Genomic DNA, 19,426 nt, shown 5'->3' with positions numbered 1-19,426 from the left:
CAAGATCACTATGAGTCTCACTCCTTCCTTCCTCAGCTCAAATACATGGCTAATGGCTGCATCCACTGAAAACACTGCTTACATTTCTACAGCTTTAATATTGCAAGTTGCTGTCTTTCTTGCTTTTAACTAAAAAACAAACAAACAAAACCACAACACTGAGAATGTTATGATTCTTGTGATGGTAATGTTCCAAAAGAGATTTAAATGCTAAGAAAGTTTAAGATTCTACTGCTTGCTGGAAATGGATGAGTTTTAACAGTGTCCTTTTCTGATATTATAACCTTGTCTGTGCCAAGTGATTACATTACTGAACCAACCATTAAAAAGACGCAGCCTTTGATTTAGTTGTCAAGTGTATACTACTACATTAGAGTATTTTAAGTGCCATGACCACGTTCACATAATTCAGGCCTAGTCATTGCTGTAAACACTTTCAGAAAGCAAGAAGCATTTTCCTAGAGTATTAAAATAACCCAGGCCGAATATTCAGTATTAATCAAATACCTAATTTTTAATTTACACACAAGACAGTATAGGTATAATTTGTTTATTGTACTGTGAGCATCAGTATATATTAGAGACAAAGAAAATATGATGTCCAGGACAAAGGAAAAAAATTTAAGTTTTGCTCAGTATCGATCATGAAGAACCTATAAATTATCTGCTGGAATGCTTTCAGCTCAAAAGCTTGGCTTCTACAATTACAGAACACTGAAGAATATACGATGTTCTGGATCCCAAAAGCCACATACCTACAGTTAAATTGTGAAAGACCTGAAAAGACATTATGTAAAATTTATAAACTTGTTTTCTTCTGAGACAGATTGATCTTATCTCCAAGGCTCAGAGCCATTCCCTGTAAGGAAAAAGAAAGAAATTTATGACACTGATAATTAAAAAAATAAATCACTTTATCTATATTAAAGTGAAGTTCCATATACAGAAACCTATGAAGCTAGTGGCATGGGAAACAAAGTATTTCTAACTGTCCACTTAGTTACATAAATTCTAGTGCACACCTTCTTACCACTAGGTAAAGGCTACTAAGCTTGCCTTCAATATAAGATGCAGAAAAATAAATAATTTTAAGCCTTTTGACTTTCTACTCATTGGAAGCACACTGGAGGAATTACACCTGTTAGTCCAATTACTCAAATTCAGCTTTTGGAAGTCTCAGTGCTGATAGCAGCATTTAACACATCAAGGCTACAGAAAATAATTTCACTACAGAACCATGTTGCACAGAAACTAAAGGGTCAAAAGAAATTACCCAAGTAAACCCACCTAATCAACAGCAAAATGCTCTGAAGATGAGATCAAGCTGGTATATACAACCAAGTGCAGTCTTATGTAAAAACGTCACTGTAAGCATGTTAAAAACATTAAACTACTCCAAAAGCTTTGCAATGACATCAGAAACTAAAAGGTTTCTTTGTGAAAACTGAGACTGCCCTTTATTGTATGCTGTGTAAAAAAACCTTTTGTTAGTACAGTAGCTGTTTTGTTATTGAAGTTCTAAATCTTGTGCTTTTTAGTCAGAGGGTAGAGGTTCTAAAATTCAAAGCAGACTCATAGACTTCAAGAAGCAATTCTACTAAGACTTTGGGTTTTGCTTTTTTTTTTTAAAAAAAAAAAAAAAGAAAAAGAACCAGTGAATAGTAATTAAATGCATAAAACTTCCTTTGAATGAGAAACCAAAATGTCTAGTTCAGTAGGAAAAGACTGCGAAGGCTCAGGGGGCAATTTATCCTTATTTAAATGCAAATGAAACACAACATCCTATTTGCAGTGCTACGGGTAAAGATTAAGAAATCTTGGTCCACAGACCAATTTTATGGTAATACACTCGGAGAGAAGATGTTTTATGTTATAAATACACTTAATTAGAAAGACATTTTTCCCCCTCACAAAGTATTTGTAAGATAGTTTAAAAACTAAAGTTCATATATCCATCTAATCCAAATCTCTTCCCAGTTACCTAAGTACTAGAAATTAACTAACAGCCCCCAAAGTTGCAAGTTTTTAAGAGCGTTCAGTACATTTTCTCAGAAACGACAAGAAGAAACAGTGCTCATTACCTGACTCTTTGCACGGATTCGTATGTGACCAGTGACAGGTGCATCTGGTCCAAGATGAATCGGCTTTTCAATGCTGACGTTTGCAAGGGCATCTTCTCCAAATATGGAACGCGCATAAAGATTGGCTGCCATAAAGCCACAATAACCAGAAAGTGCCTACAGAAAGCACATTTGAACTCTTCAGAGAGACTAAAATCCTTTATAAACAGGTTCTCATTCACTGTAGGTACAGCTAGACAGGTATCAGTATTTAAACTTCTGCTTTTACATACAGCTTTTTGTGAAACGTGCGAATCATGCAAGGGAAAACAGTGGTTGTCATTTTGTAAAATTAAGACTGAAAGATACGCAATTGTGTTATTTCTTAGAACATGGTAGGATGACATTTTATGGTATTAGGTAATGAACAGCAAAAATGGTAAAAAGAGCAAGTAGGTAGTATGCCTATTTTAGCTACTATATATGTTTTTGATAATATCTGGTATACATACACCGTGTATCTTGGCAACAAACAGCTACTGTACATACTTTGTTTTACAGCAAAAAGGCTATATTACCAAAAGAAGGGTTAGCTTTGAGAGAGAAGGAAAGAACTTTGAACTACATAAAGAAGCTGTATGAAAACAGACGGTTCATCAAATCTGTACATTCAAATTTTCTTCTAACTTAACAAGAAACAGTTAAAGTGATAAAGTGACTCCATTTTAATAACAATTTGCTTCTTACTCATTTCAGGGCATTAAGAACTTTGATGCACATATACTATTTTGTATTTTACACAGGCATTTCTAGTAATATGTGTAACTGATGCTAAACAAATTAAAGAAAAAAGCAAATGCACAGAAAAGGGTGTCACAAAAAGACTCCAAGCAAATAACTCACCTTCTCTGGAGTAAGGCATTTCATATTGGTTGACTTCAGTATGTGCTGCAAGTATTCATTTAGATCAATGATATTTGTATTCACAGTAACCTTCACAAAGAGGAAAAGAAAAAGGGCAATTACTTTAATCAGCAGCTCAGGCATTCCTGAAACTACCCCTTCTTCAGTTCCCTATAAAAGAGATTGCAACTACATTTCTCCTCAAGGAATACCATATTGAGAGAGCTAGCTGGATGCCCCATCATGTGGTGGAATCACACCTAATCTTCATCTCCTGCCATCCACTCATTAAGGGGTGGAAATTACATTTTATTAATACATTTTAGAAGCTGTGTTAGGTAAATATGATATTCTGTTGTTGAACACATAGATTCTGTACAGCAAATCGTATAGTTTTTTTTCTGAATACAGTTTACATGTTGCCAGAAGACAAGGTGGTATCTAGACCAAAAGCTTGCTTTTAACCAATCATAAAATTACTTTCATCTTTCCCTTCTAGCAACAAAACTCCCTGGGCTGCCTCAACTTTCTCATACTGAATATTGTAGGTATTGTTTAAATTGCCTTTTAAGATCTATTTTAGAATTTGTTTCCAAATTGCTAAGGCTTCACATATCATTGGTTAAAATTTATTCACAAGTTGCCTTTCAGGCACTTATTTCCAGTCTCAAGTGAATACATGTGAAGATACGTGTAGCAAACAAGGCTGTACAGTTTGTGTAAAACATCTCATTCTGTTTTAACATTTCTAATCCATTCTTAAATTATATTGCTCTGTCATATGAGATTATTTTCTTTAAATCCTTATAAAAATGTCCTGAACTAACAGTGTGGGCACCCTCTAGTACTAAGTGTACCCAGAATTTTGTGTGTATGCAGGTATTCTGTGTATCATCTGTAAGTACTCTGGATGTTATTGCTGTACTAATAACAGTTATTCTGCTTGTAGGAATAAAGTTATTCTGCTTGGAAGCCATGGAAAATCCTGAAGCAAAACACATCATTTCAAGAAAGAGGACAGTGTATTTCAAAACTGGAGGGGCTCAACATTATGAATAAGTCTGCAGTCTCAGCAAAAAATTATATGCTTTGCTATTTCACCTTTGGACTGAAACACACAGCAATCATCCTGCAATTGACACCTTCCATACAGGAGGTAAAGCTCAAAACAAGTACTTCTTTTGTAAGAAAAAAAGGTACTGCATCGCTAAACTTGTGAAAAATCAGATAGCAATAAAAGAATGAGTTATTTGGGGCCAACATCCAATGCATTTTATCAACTATATAGGTTCTTTAAGAAAAAGAGACACTTTTTATGTTTGGAGATAATCAGTGGCACTTACACAGACATGTAGACAATGAATGCAGCCAGAGCTATCTAGTGATAAACACAATATAGGAAAGAATCACTTGTCTTACAGAAACATCTGAATGAGGTGTATATCCTGAGATAATGAGGCAATACAGAACAAGAAACAAGATGCTAACTTATCCAGAAGAACCCAAAATAGCGTACAAAAAACAAAACTAACTTTGTTTTCCCACTCAAATTCTGCCCACATCTGTCTGAACTCCGCATCTGTACAGGAAGCCGGCTGGATGTAATCCATAATGTCAATGTGAATGTCACTGAGAACCACACAGTTTCTGTCGCTGGCAGCTCCAGAGACATCATACACTGCAATATAAAACAAAACACATTCATATTTTAAGAAGCGAGTTTGCAATAGATAAGGGTACCCAATTACCACCTGCCAGCTAACAACAGTCAACACTTGCTCAGCTCAGCGTTGACCTCCACCCTTCTCAGGTGCTTCACCCAAGTTGCCACAGAACTTTGAGTTAAGTGCATCAGCCTTTCAAGCAAGGCTGCCCAGCTCACTTTCAATGCAGAGACTTGGGTTCAAGTATCTTGCTGACCATCATTCTAAAGGCAGCACGCCCTACCATGAGTTTACATAAAAGTCACACAAATTTAAAAAACAAAAATTCATCACAAAATACTCATACACAGCAGGCCACTTGATTTCCTTCTCCAGTACAAAGTGTTTTATGTATTTATTTTGGAACTCATTGAGCAGTTAAGGAATGCTGCGTGTTAATTTTGCACATACAATTGTTTACTTACCAATATTACCAAAAATGATTCCATTCTCTGTTGAAGCAACTTTGACATTAGCTTTAATGTTTGCAAAGTCATGTGGAGCAAGAGTCAAAGGAGATGGTTTTTCCACAAGTTTTAAGTCACCTGTTTAAAGAAATTGGGAGGTGGGGCGTCAGGAAACGTTACCAGTAGTCAAAAGGTTAGCTTTTGGAACAACATTTTTATTCTCTTGGGATTCAACAATAAAGCCTATAGAGCTGCACTGAATCCCATAAAGGCATTACTTTGTTTTTTTTTTTGTTGTTTTTTTGTTCATTTCTACAGTTCCCTACCCACAAGACAAAATAATTTATATTCCATTAAGAAATTTCAGTTAACATATTAGTGTACTCACCCCAAATCCACTGAAAACAAATGAAAACACTGACCTATATGGTCTTCGGATTAAGTCTGGCAGTAGTTTTTAAACAAACAGCAAACTTTATTCTACCCTGTGCTTTAATCACCACCAACATCAAAATACCTAGCCCTGCCATCAAGTGCCTCAAACCCAAAGTTCAATGTTCGGTATTGCATGGGCTAAGCTATCTCAGAACAGGTCAAAGTATCCTTAATTCTGATTGTAACTGTTGCCAGGAAACAGTGAGAGCTATACTTTTCCTAGTCCATCAGCAACAAATTGTGAGAGACTCTTTAGTTCTACCAGTACAATTTGGGAACACAGCATGAACAGCAGCAGGTCTACACACACAGGAGTGATCCATCACATTAGTGGTTGTTTACTTTGTTGTTTTTTTGTTTTTTGTTTTTTTTCAAGTTATCTGAAGAAATCAACTATTAGCTACAGCATTTCCCTTTACGGAGTTGATAAATAGAACGATACACAGAAACCTATTAAATAATATATTTTTATCTCTATCATTAGTCTTATCAAATGACTTAAAAACATGAGGAAGCTGATGTCCCTCAGTCATATTTACATCTACTAAAAGTATATCACATGTTCTCCAAGTCTGCCATACACACATTTCAACTCTTGACTGCCAAAACAGAAGATAACTAACAGGAAATTGGCTACTCTTCTTGGATTATCTGCTCCAGTCCCAAACCCAAAAGTTTCTGCAGCCTCAGTATTGTTCAAACATGCCACCAGTACAGCTGTTAGCACAGGAAATAGCTTCAGCTGAGTACACACCGTATTCAAGCACTTCTGGATGAACGCAAGAATCACCCAGGGCAGACTGTTTTTAGTGCCTCACATTTGCTCCATGCCAATCTGGATTTTGTCATCAGGTGGGGTTTGGCCTGTTCTCCCACGTGCCTGGTGACAGGACGAGGGGGAATGGGCTAAAGTTGCGCCAGGGGAGTTTTAGGTTAGATGTTAGGAAGAACTTCTTTACTGAAAGGGTTGTTAGACACTGGAACAGGCTGCCCAGGGAGGTGGTGGAGTCACCATCCCTGGAAGTCTTCAAAAGACGTTTAGATGTAGAGCTTAGGGATATGGTTTAGTGGGGACTGTTAGTGTTAGGTTAGAGGTTGGACTCGATGATCTTGAGGTCTCTTCCAACCTAGAAATTCTGTGATTCTGTGATCTTGCTCTACAGTAAAAGTACAATGAGGAATAACTACATCGAAAACTTTCTAGCTATCAGGAAAAAGGGAAAACAGAACGCTCTTTTTCCAGGAGAAAACACACCGACAGTTCAAAATCTGATTACTGCGTGTGACATCTGATGCTATCTCTCAGTGCCAACAGATACAAGTATTCCAGCATTTGGAAGGAAAAATATTTTTAAGGGAATTAAAAAAAAAAAACTTTCAAAATGTCAACTAGCAAGGATAAATTTGTAAGTATTTAGAAGTGTTTAAGTACCTACTTAAAACAGGGTGTCAGTACCCAGCAGCTCACTGTTGCCAAACAGTTGCTTTGCTTCCACCAGTACTCCTTACCTAGTGTGGCGAGCTCTAGCGTGCAGTTCTGCAGAGTATCACTGGTCTGGTTTACCACAAGCACATCCAAAACGATGTCGTACTGGTTGACATGCACGTACGCTTCTGCATAAACAGGGTCTGAGAAACCTGTCAGCTGAGTAACCTGCAAAGGAACAGAAGTTAAGGTATTTTTCTCATAAACCATTTCAAAACAAGAAATCACGACAAACAATGCCAAACTAATACATTCCAAGTGAATTCGTTGTTTTTTAGCATGAGCCTCCAAAACAAAGAGAACAGGCATGCAAAGAGGCTTCAGTTTCACAGAACTGTCTTTCTAGAAAGAAAATAGACAAAATAACTGCTTCAGCTGAACATCATGAATTTAGTCTAGAAAATATATAAAAGTAACATTCTGGAAAACAAAATTCATATTTCTTGCATAAGCCTTCCAAAATAAACCATATCATATGACTTATAGCTAAATCACAGTGATTTTCCATGTTATTCATACAAATGGATTTTTAATTCCATCCTTCCTTCCCTGTCCCCTTGTGTACACACTACAATTTGTAAAATCCTTCCAGATGGAATGTGTTCTGAACTGAATTCACAAAATCATAACACACACATGGGTCTTTCTAAGCATAGCCTGGTTCATTAGTTCCAGCCCGCATCTCCCATAATTGATCCTGCACATGAGCAGCACAAAGGGAATATAATTAACGCTGACTTTTAGATTACCTTATTAAGTTTGGATGCAAGAGGATCAGCAGCCTCTTTCCTCTGTGTGTTTCCCATTGCTGCAAGAAGGCTGAGCTGAAACTGGTCTTCTTTTGAACTCATTTCATTTTTAGCAGTAAGCTGCATGAAGGAAATGGGATCATCTGGCTGAACTGTCACATTCCTCTTCTCTGATTCTTTCTGCAAAAAGACAAATATTCACAATTAGTTATGAACCTTAGCGCAGAAAACAGTCAAATAATGACTAAATTGAACATAGTCAAATGGTGACATTTCTGGGACCTGCTTGGATGGGAACATCAGTCAAAAATGATGTTATGATTATGTATTTATTATATCTCACCTTCTGGGAAAGCTTCTCTTCTTCTAGCTTGGCTGACAGCATATGAGAGAGGGACTGTCTGCACTCTTTGTTGAAAATATCATTCATAAGTGGAGAACATTCCGACAAAACTTTCAGACACAAGGAAATACGATCTACATCATCATCTGTAATTGGCTTCTTGGGAAGAGAAGACTTTCCCAAATGGAGAATAGTGGCCATCAGCAACATAGCTTCAGCAATGAAGGACTGAGAAGGAAGACAAAGGAAATAGAATGGAAAGTGGTTATTGCATTTTTACACAGCTTTACAGAAATGGTTCTGTCTGACTTATTTTGTAAACGGGTGCAAATTAAACTTGTAAATATCTATGGAAAAAAACAATTTTTGTAGTTGTCTAGAAACAAAAGTACCATGACCTAAGAAATCATCTAGGCAGCACGACTGGAAAGCAGTAGGCCCTATCTGCAACCCAAATTATTGTTACTATACAATTCTGTAATTGGCATATCACTCAGGACTTAACCCACTTCACATCTGCTTAAAAACCCACCAAACAACAACAAAAAACAGACCAAACAAACAAAGACCCAACCAGCTCTTCTTTGCAACTACAGAGAAAGCACAGATATGACTTACATTTTGTTTCTTCTTTTCCTGAACTAGTGACACATATCGTAAAGCAATCTTAGTTAAAGTTGTAGCTAGGGAAGCTGCAACAAAGAAATCGCCATCGAGCAGGAATCCTCGTAATGGAGGTCTGCAAAGACAGCCAGTTATCAGAAAACTAGTTTTGGAAGATACTTTTTAAAATACTTATCTTCATACATTAGTGTCCATGCTGTACAGAAAACAAGCTTGAAAGGTCTGAAGTTTTTTTCCCCCCCTCAAAGTATTTTTTCCAGATGGCAAGTACAAGCCATGTAGCCAATTCCACACAAAATACAGAGTGAAAGATGTATTGAATAATCTCCACCCTGAATATCATAGTATTAAGGTGATAATGAGCACTCAAGACAAAGTAGCCCATCTGCAGTAATTAAGAAAATATAGCAATTGTCTTATCAATGAAATGAAATATAGCAGAGGTTAAATAATGCAAGGTGATACTAAGAAAAAAAAGAAACGGTTTTTACTCTAAACGCAATACCTTTGCATCCAAATAAAACTGTAATGGAACTTCAAGTACACATTATAAAGAATTATATAGAATTCAAGATACTGTAACTAATACGGTCCTTTTTGATATGCAATAAGATTTGATTGCAAATATTCAGCAGTTGTGCAACTTCTTGTCAGATACCATCTATTTGAGATAATACCTTAAAAACAGGAAGTCACCTCAACCACTAAACTCTACATGAGAGAGAATACCACTTAAAAAACAAAACAAAACCGAGTACTCCCAGTTTAGTATGACATCTTAAATACCTGTCTTCTTCTTTTTTGGCGGGTCGGGAGCTACTTAGAGCACTCTGTGTCGCATAAGTACCCATCTCTGTCACCAATTTTTGAGCTGGACCGACAGACACTTCTTCTTCAGGTTTTAGCTCACCAGCTTCTTTCTTGATCTCAGATTCTACAATCGGGATCTAAACACAAATAGGTAATGTTGAAATATATACAGAAGCCTTCTGCCCACGCATAAAGCTCATGACATTGTATACAATGCCTTAGATCCCTCTCAGAACGCACCAGACCCTGCAGTTTCTTGTGCACACACTATTGTATCACAAAACCCCGTTCCATCTTAATTGATTTTTTAGCACACCGCATATAGTAAGATAAACCACAAAAAGCTAGTATCATAAAACAAACACACCTCTCCAAGTGATCTGCGAACTTCTGTCATTACACTCTGTATATCTTCCTTTGTGCTGCAGTACTCTCCAAGGATCCATAAAGCTCCTCGATAAATCCTAAGACAAGAACAGTAATTTAGTCATGCCTCAATGATAAACGTACATCAAGAGAAGCCACTGATAGCCAGGTGGCCACGACAAGGCCAGCCTTGACAAATTCAAAAGGATGCGATTGACAGAAAGCAAGTTTGATGAATAACTTTCATTCTTAATAAAACAGTAAGTATAGCAAATAAGATTTCTTCTCAGCTTCTAACTTATTCCATGTGTGCTATGGTTGATATTCCTAAAATTAAATTTCATTATGATAAAAAATAACTCTATTGCACATTAATAGTCAGCTGTAATTTCTCCAATTACCTAAGACAAACTAACTTCTCGTCAGACAGGACAGAGTGAAAAAAAAAAAGAAGTATGAGTTAAGATTAAGGAAAGAGTAGCAATGTTACAGTTTGGTTTTGTTTTTTTTTTTCCCTTTCTCTTCACTTAACAACATAATGATGGAGCAAAGAATTAGAAGTATCCCATGTATTGGAAGAATTGCAAAGCAGTGCATGACCAGGAGAACTTTCTGTGTAAGACTGAACCTTAGTATATCCATTACAATGCCAAGTTTTTAGTGCCCTGCAAGATATTCAGGATGCTTTGCAGATTCATATTTTAGATTTTTTTTGACAAATATACAAATATATACAAATATATTCCTGCTGCAATATTCCCTTATTAACTCTATTTCAACAAATATATCACTTCAGCATTGGCCTTCAACAATACTACCCACTAACAAATACGATTAACAGTTACATCATAGAAACAAAAGCTGAAGTGCTTTCCTTCATTCAATGCAACAGTCACCCGATCTATCTTACGTATTAACAGGCAAGAGGGAAACTATGCCTCTACAAGTCATCTACCCCCGGCATCTATTGTGTGCATGGGCTGCAAGGCTGGCAGTACGTAATTAATGACAGTACACATTCAATGCAAGAGAGGCATATGGTGCTCCAATATTGGTTTAGTATCCTAGTTGTGACTCACTTGACAGATTTAATTGCGTGAAACACTTCAAGCATCTTCTCAACGATAAGAGGTCTGAGGTTATCAAATCGCTGGATTGCTTCCCGCACAAATTCCAGCACATCAGCAGCTGCTGCTTCGTTGTTATCACTAAGGAACTCCATCAGCTAGCACAACAGAGTAAATATGAGCACAAAGAACAACAGTTATGTTTGTACAATTGTATTTCTTCTCCATTCAGATGCATATACATCTCTTATTTAATAAAGCTGAAGTCAAACAACCTTAAGTACATTTCAATCAGTTACCATAATCCACAAATTATTTTTCTTATTATAGAGATTATTGCACTTTTTAGTAAAGGTACTTTTCAGCTCGCGTTCTTCAGACATTTAAAAATAAAAGCCTAAGATGACAGTAACTACAGCATCAAAAGCTCCACATCCCTTTAGTGATTAAAAATAGCATTGTTTATTGAAGCCCAATATTAGAAACACCTTAGCTTCACTTATTCTTTTGTGCAGGTGGTTAGCAAGTATTTTGATACAGCTAGGACATAATTAAATGACGACAGAATTAAATGTTTCCATACCACTGGAATAACATTCGCAGCCATGTCTGGAAACCGAACACTACAGGAATGCAAAGTCCGAACAAGCAGCTGTCTGTATTTGTCGGTATCTTCATGCTCTGTCACATTATTAGTCTTAATGACTTCTTTCTTTAGAACAATCACAAGCTGCAGAAAAGATCAAATACAATTGAAGAGAGCCATGTATTTTTCAAAAGAATTAAAATTAATGTAATGAAACGCAAGTTATATATATTTTACCTCCTCCACATTTCTTGAAGAGACAAGATCCAGAGCTAGCTGAAGGGTTTTTTTGCGCACTTCCAAATCTGGGGTACTCAACACCCTGAGGATGTCCATAACTAAATCCTAAACAATAAAAATAATAACAGCTTTATTACTTCAAATGACTTCCTCCTCAGGCAGTTCTAATTTTTAAGTCCATAACGATTTTCAAGGACATTGTGGAAACAGAGTATAAAATATACTGACAAACAAGCAACATACTAGGAATTAGCAATCTCACAGTGTTCATTTAATGTATTTTAACATTTACCAGGCAAGCTACGTAACTACGTTAGGCAGCATTTACCATTGTTAGTTCTTATGCAAGCAATAAAAGCAGTGAGCCTAAGCATAAAAGGCCATTCATTTAATTTCAAGAGTTATATCAACTGAAGGTTTAAATTTCAGAAGTACATTTTTCACTACGGTATCTTAAAACATTTAGGGAAGGAAAATCCTTCAAATAAGCCTGCAGGAAAAGAGAGCTTACATACCTGTAACACGCGTTCATGGGAGGGATGCTCCTTTAATTCAACCAACCGATCCAAAACAATCAGTTTCACGTTATTATCACTCTCTTTAATGATCAGATCTATGTAGCATTGGGCAGCTGCCTAAAATTAAAAGGATCAAAACCATTTTTTAAGTAACGGAGAGGAGAAGCAAGCACACTTCTGTGAGAAGGTCAGGAAAAGACAGCTTCTACTTTATTATTAAAGCAACTACTCAATAAGTTGGCACAGAAATGAACCTGAGAACAGTTTTCAAGCTTTGTGGTGAACTGTAAAGATGATTCCACCAGGTTGTTAAAACAACCATACAGGAAGACTAACAGTGGCAGCAGCTTACAATATATAGACTTGGTTTCAAATTCAAGCAAAACCATAAAATAATAAATTTCTTTGCATGCTCTTGGTCAGTTCTTAAGTATACAACAGGACATGAAAATTAATTTAAAACAGATGCCAGTATTAGCATATCTAGATAAGGCTTCAATGACACCTTCTATGTACAATATTCGTACTCAACAAAAACGACTACACTAAAGCAAGAATGTAAGTATTGATACACTTTCTGACCTTTTGAAGCTATATCTAAAATGTTTTTTACTTTTAATCTAGACTACAATATTCTATTTTTGAACTTTCAATACAACTTTAGAATTTCTGTGTGTTCTTAATCAGCTGTACAAAGATAAATATATAAACACAAGGTCAAGCAAAACTCATTGTAAATCTTCAATACTTTACATTTCCACCCTGGTCTAGAAAGAATAATATTTATGAGTACAGAAAGTAATTCTATGTCTGCAAATCTTCAGCATTTGTCTACTTTGCTAAGTATGCCAAGAAGATTGCAGGTTGGTAGCAACTACTGGAACAGTTTGCACAGTATTCAAGCTTGTCCACAACCAAGTGAAGTGAAGTCCACTAGCCACAGGTCTGCAAAATACAGTCTCAGTATTTAAGGGAGGGGGGCGGGGGCAACACATGACATGAAACAGACCAGTTTTAGGAGATATTTTGAGACAGTTTCAAATGTGAAGTGTCAAACACTCCATTTCAATGAAGCCTTCAGTCTTTAGAAGTACAACGTACAGCATACAGCATGATAGTACACTAAAAGTTACTGAAATGTCTGAAAACACCAAATTATACCTTGATTGCTGTTGGAGCACTGGAGAGTGTAACCAGTGTTCCTGCAGCTTCGTATTTCACAGCAGGACTCGATGACTGCAGTAAGTTGTAGATGCAGCGAATAAACCGAGCCCTTTCTGATGGATTTGCATGACACACCTAGATTCAAAGAACAACGCATCATTGGCATGTAAAGAAAAAAGAACAGCAACCATATAGTTAGTAGAATAGCAACTATCTTACTACGGGGAGAAAATCAAGCAAGAGTTGACAGAACTTTTCTGGAGATAAGAATAGATTTTTCCAACCCTAAATGACACTTTACAAAAGGTAATAAAAAGCTTTTATTGACAATTCTATGCAATGCTGCAAGGTCTTGACATGGACTAAGGGCTAGCTAAAAAGCCTTTCGCAACTGTATCCTATCCCTTCCATAAAGCAGTCTAATATAATCTAAAACATGCATCTATCTTTCAGTGTGCCACAATACATTTTCCTTTTACCTTATAAATTAGTTCAACAATAACCAACTGCAGTATGTCTCCAAATGTCTGGACCTGGTCAATACAGGTACTCAAATAATCCAGTGCTCGATCCTAAACAAATAAAAGAAATTATTCTAAATTATTCTGAGTTCTCAGCTACATTTCAAAGAAAAATGCATTTTAAAAATTGGAACAGAACCACATATATTCAACCCTTCAAGTTTAAAAAAAATATGAAAAAACATTAAACCTAAAGAGCAAATTAATCTATTTTGTAAATATAGACGGCAAAGAGACAAGACTAATTGGAATCAGGCACAAGATTCAATTATCACCAAAGTAACCAAAACACTGAACAGAAATCGCCATCTCTTTCCCATATGACTGCAAAAGCTACCTACAGAAGTAGATAATAGAGTATTTCTCAGTCTAGTTAGGCTTACTTGGCAAAACTGATTACAGTTTTCAGCAGCAATGTATGCCTTCTTCAAATACAGCAACTCTCCTTTTAAAGAAAGACAGCACCAACAATCTGCTTTAATTTATTTGCAGTTTAGAAATACTCCACAAACGGTGCAACACTGCCACATATTGTTGTGTTTTTGTGTGTTTTTAATGAATTTAAATAGTTTACACTTCCAACAAACTACTGGCTAGTTACCTGCAACATTTTCAACTATTTAAACCAAATGAGTTTGAGGGCAGGTATCCTTACCTGATCTGCATGAATTAGCATCATAAATGCATTTCTTTTGCAGCTTGCATCCTTCTCATTCACCAGGAAATCATGGATCAATTCAGGAGCATCAGGTATAAGATGTTCAAAATTTCTTTGAAAAAAACATAAGTAAAAGTACTGCTGGTGAGAGGTAAAACATACAGCTTTTAACTGCATATCCTAAAGACAAGAGTTTACAAAATTGAAAGAGGATGAGCAGTTGATACATAGCGTTTGTGTAATTACTTGAAACTAAAGAGACTCAGCATAAAAAATTACCTGCTATCATGTCAGCTAAAACATTACCGGAACAATGATTTCAGCTTAATAGTAACATTTAGTCACATGGTTTAAGTGAAAAAAACAAAAACAACCTGCAATAATGCTTAGTATGTAACTGCAGTACACGAGGAATGTCTCTTTAAATAAGACTTTAATAGACTTTAAATAAGTCTATACATGTATAGTCCTGTAAAGATTCTTCTGTATTTGTAACTGTGGACAATGATTACTATTAATGAAGTTTAGATAACTAAGAAAGGCATTTATTTGCCATACAAATTAACCCGCAATATAAGGATCTTAGTCACATTTCAGATGGCAACAGCAGAACGTTTCACTTTTCCAAAGAATGACTTTACAGGAGGAAAAAGCAAACGAACAAACAAAAAAAATATATCTATCTTCTCCTTCTCCTCCCCGCTCCCACCAAATTAACAGCCATTGATGTACGTTTATGAGGTTTCCAAAGCTGTCCTGATCACCACTGCTAGCCATGGTCTTCTTTACCTACAACGTGAAAGAGTTTCTGGCATTTACCTATAAATCGTGTAAATCGCAAGAACCGCGTTTCTGCGCACATAGCTGTGACGATGTTCTAGGCATGCACGAATGGCTGGCATCAAAGGTTCCAACAGTTCTGCTTCTTTCAGCTTACAGAGGAAACGGAGTGTAGAGCCCCGGATAAACTCATTTGGGTGCTGAAGATCCTAAAATCAACAAGCAGCGTATTTGAAATACCAGGCTTTGCATCCTAACCGTTAAGCTCAGATGAAGCTCTCCAGAGAAACCTCATTGTGACCTTTCGATACTTAAAGGGGTCTTACGAAACGACAGGGAAGGACTCTTTATTTGGGTAGATAATGATAGGACAAGGGGGAATGGTCTGAACTACGAAAGGATAGATTTAGACTAGACATTAGGAGGAAATTCTCCACTGTAAGGGTGGTGAATAGGTTGCCCAGAGAAGCTGCGGATGCCCCATCCCTGGAGGTGTTCAAGGCCAGGCTGGATGGGGCCTTGGCCAACCTGACCTAGTGGGTGGCATCCCCACCCCTGCCTGCAGCAGGGGGGTTGGAGTTAAATCATCACGAAGGTCCCTTCCAACCCAAGCCACTCTATGATTCCCTGAACACGCTTGCTAGCCTTTGCCCACACTAAGCTTTTTGATGGTTCAAGTTCCAAATGTCTATGAGGACACCTCATTGTCTTTTTACGAAATTCACCTTCTTAAAACACTGATATGTATTTTATATGACAGAAAATCATATACTTTATAGAAGAATGCTGCATGGGAACATGAGAAACAAAATAAGCAACAGGCCACCTTTCTGTAGGCATCGCACACGAGGATCATTTCTTGCAGAAGCCGGCCATCTGGAGTGGTCTTTGGCACTATCTCCCAAAAGACGAGCAGCAGTTTTTTGATGGTATGATCTTGAAGAGGCAGCACAAAGCGTATAATGGTCATCAGAAGCCCAGGCAGTTTTTCACCATTCAGAATCATAATGATTACTTTCTTCAAGGCCTCTGTCTTTAACTTGACATCTCCTTTTTCTAGAGAGGACAGAAAATTCAAGAAAGCAAATCATATTAATTACATAGTCGGGAAGACTAACACATCATGGTCAGTTAACAGGAATACCAATCTTACACAACAAAAGATTCCCCTGAAGAATGCAACACAGAATCCCAATAAAATTCACATCCTTACTTCTAAAAGCATAAAGAGGAAGAAGGAGATATTTAAACAGTGAGTCTCGAGTTCAGATTTATTCTTGTGATCAATATATTGGAATTAACTGAGTTAAACAGATTCTACCACTGCTTCAATGCATTTAAACAGCATTTTAAACCAGAATACTCCAATGCAGTGCTACAACTCATTATGATGTAATGATATCTAAATATCTAATATCTAAATCCACCCAGGTCTATTGATGTATTACTTCACACAAAGACTGTGAGTGATTTTAAAGTTTTGCTCAGAATTAGAAGAAAAATCACGTAAGATAAACACAAGGAAGTTTCCCAAAACACAGCAAAAAGAAGAATTTACACATTTTGGAAATCAACAGAACAAAAAAAAAAAAAACAAAACCAAACTTAAATGGACTTTGGTTTATAAAATGCAAACAATATTCTAGCAAAAGTATCATGAGAGTACGCAAGGATAGAGCAGGCATGATGAAGCATCCTTCACGTCATGGCCCATTACTTGCCTAGGTCATTTTTTAAGCTGATTTCAGAAGGTGGTTCTGAATCCATCGGGACATTGATTAACGTGTAACACACGTTCTCTGCAGCAGTCATGGTTCTTCGTTACAGATGTTTCCTCAGTGGAAGAATTGTTTTGACACAAGTATCAGACAACCTAAAATCCAAGCAAATAAAGACATCCCAAAGTTAACAGAGTTTACTAACAAACAACACAAAAACAATTTTTGCAACTGACTTCATGATTCGAAGAGACTGTTGTTGGATTTCTTGAGAAGTCACCTTCAAAAGACTTCCAATTTCTGTTACACTAAAGCATTCCTGCTAGTACAAAACAACCTGGAGTGTGAAGTTTCTCAAAGGAAAAAGCAAACAAACAAACACAGAAATGAAAGGAATTTCTTCAGCACTCGGAGCACAGTCAAAGGCAACTGATACAGACGCCCAACTGCAACTGAAGGCATGAAGCAGCTTTTCCTTCGCCCGCTCATCCCTCTGATCCTGGCTGCATTCCCACTACCTTTCTTGCGCTCCTGTGCCACTCCAGGTAAACTGACCCAAGCTGCAAAGGCAGCCAAAAAAAAAAAAAAAAAAAACCTCAGAAAAAAAAAAAAGGGGGGGGGGTTAAGGGGCGAGAAGCCTTCAGCCTATGAAGGAAGCTTCGAAGATGAGCACAAGACCTATCAGAGTAGAAACTGACGGTGGGAAAAAAGAAAAAGAAAGCATGACAAAGAGGAAAGCAGGACTACCCCTTTACCTGCCAAGAACCTGCCCAACTCTACTGTTTACCTGTTCCTATAAGTGCTGACATATTAACGACATTAATGAGGAAAGATTTTTTTTTCTTTTTTTTTTTTTAATAAACAGAGGAAGAGCACTAGCATGTTACAGTTCTATCAAAGCCACTGTGTGTCTAGCAGCTGAGATTAAAAAAAAAAAAGAACAATTAAGTTCAATTCTATTTTCCTGTTGGTTTCTTCCTTGTATAATAGACTTCTAGGATCAGAACAAGTTTTCTATTCCATTTATAAAGTAATGGGAGAACGCTCAAGTTTGAGCTTGCTCGGTTAACGCTATGGTACCAACACTAACAAACCCAACAACTTCTTACTTCTTATTACACGTCCAGATTTGTGTTTTCTAACTGTGTGAAGAAAAACATGTCAAAAAATGACTACTACATGCTTTTATTGCAATTAATTTTTGTAGTCTTAGACTTAAGTTTCATAAATCTTTACAACAAGCAAGAGAGCTTTTTACTCTACAATACGCTGCACGTATTTTAAAACACTGCACGAAAAGCCCGCATTTCGTTTGTTTAATTGTTGTCACTACCAAATACCAGAGCCAGACGAACAAAGAGATCCCCACCAACATTCAGGATTCCCCCAGAAGAGGGGCACACCAGGCTCCCCTGCTCAGTGCTGTGTCTCCTGGCAGATCCCCTTCCCCCTGAAGGGGATGGGATGCTCAGGGATGTCCACACAAGGCTTCCAGCGACAGGAAGGGTTAAGAAGTTACAGCCTAGGGACCGCAGCTCCTGCCCTGCTGTAAATGCTCCCATTTAGCCTGGAGCCAACGCCACCCCACTCCCAGCTAGGCTGCAAGCACCGCCCCACACACTGGTGAAGGACAGGGGGCCGTGAGACGTGGAGCTGCAGCTTTTGAACAAATAAACGAGCGAGAGAAGCCGTTATGCGACCCCAAATCCCCCCTTTTTTCCCCTTTTTGTCCCTTTTTTCCCTCAAACGGGCACCTCAGGCTGCGCAGTGCCGCCTTGAGCCTCCTCCACAAGCACCCGAGCCGCGTGAGCGCCACAAACACCATTAAAAAAAATAATAATAAATAAACACCACCGCCTTTTCAGAAGCCGCTTCCCTCAGCCCCAGCCCCTCTGCCCTCACCCACCTGCAGCTCTGCGCCCGCCTCAGCCGGGAGGCCTCAGCGCCCCTCAGCGCCCCTCAGCGCCTCACGCAGCCCCCGCCGCAGCCCCAGCTCCTCCACGGGGCCCTGAGGAGCAGGAGGAGGATGAGGAGGAGGAGGAGGAGAGGGAGGAAGAAGGGGGAGGCAGGGGAAGGGGCGAGCTCCGCACCCGCACCCGGCCCTGCCCGCCGATGGCTGACGTGGAGCCGCGCCCGCCCGGCCACATCGATGCTACGGCGGCCGGCGGGGCCAGGCCGAGCCGCGGCAACGCGGAACGGGCCGGGGGGAGGCGCCGCAGGGAGGCCCCGCCTCCTCCTCCGCCCCCCCCCCCGCCCGTCAGGGAGGGAAGGGCGGGAATGGAGGGAAG

General features: G+C 38.2%; 1 protein-coding gene across 1 annotated transcript; it reads right to left on the bottom strand.

Moving 5' to 3' along the window:
• Nucleotides 1-536: 536 nt before the first annotated feature.
• COPB1 (COPI coat complex subunit beta 1) lies at nucleotides 537-19,358 on the bottom strand. Its single transcript, XM_038179823.2, has 22 exons — nucleotides 19,045-19,358; nucleotides 17,142-17,293; nucleotides 16,247-16,476; nucleotides 15,460-15,629; nucleotides 14,638-14,752; nucleotides 13,941-14,033; nucleotides 13,459-13,596; nucleotides 12,295-12,414; nucleotides 11,777-11,884; nucleotides 11,537-11,683; nucleotides 10,966-11,111; nucleotides 9,888-9,984; nucleotides 9,497-9,657; nucleotides 8,705-8,825; nucleotides 8,087-8,314; nucleotides 7,744-7,923; nucleotides 7,018-7,162; nucleotides 5,092-5,211; nucleotides 4,496-4,641; nucleotides 2,964-3,053; nucleotides 2,082-2,237; nucleotides 537-859 (listed from the first exon to the last, which is right to left on the bottom strand). Exons 2-22 carry the CDS (start codon nucleotides 17,230-17,232, stop codon nucleotides 800-802), a joined length of 2,862 nt encoding a protein of 953 aa, XP_038035751.1. The 5' UTR covers nucleotides 17,233-17,293; nucleotides 19,045-19,358; the 3' UTR covers nucleotides 537-799.
• Nucleotides 19,359-19,426: the final 68 nt, after the last annotated feature.

The sequence above is a fragment of the Anas platyrhynchos genome, chromosome 5 (genome assembly GCF_047663525.1).
Source record: "Anas platyrhynchos isolate ZD024472 breed Pekin duck chromosome 5, IASCAAS_PekinDuck_T2T, whole genome shotgun sequence".
Lineage (NCBI taxonomy): Eukaryota > Metazoa > Chordata > Aves > Anseriformes > Anatidae > Anas > Anas platyrhynchos.
The sequence above is the reverse complement of the archived record's forward strand: the minus strand, read 5'-3'. Positions and strand labels throughout refer to the sequence as shown.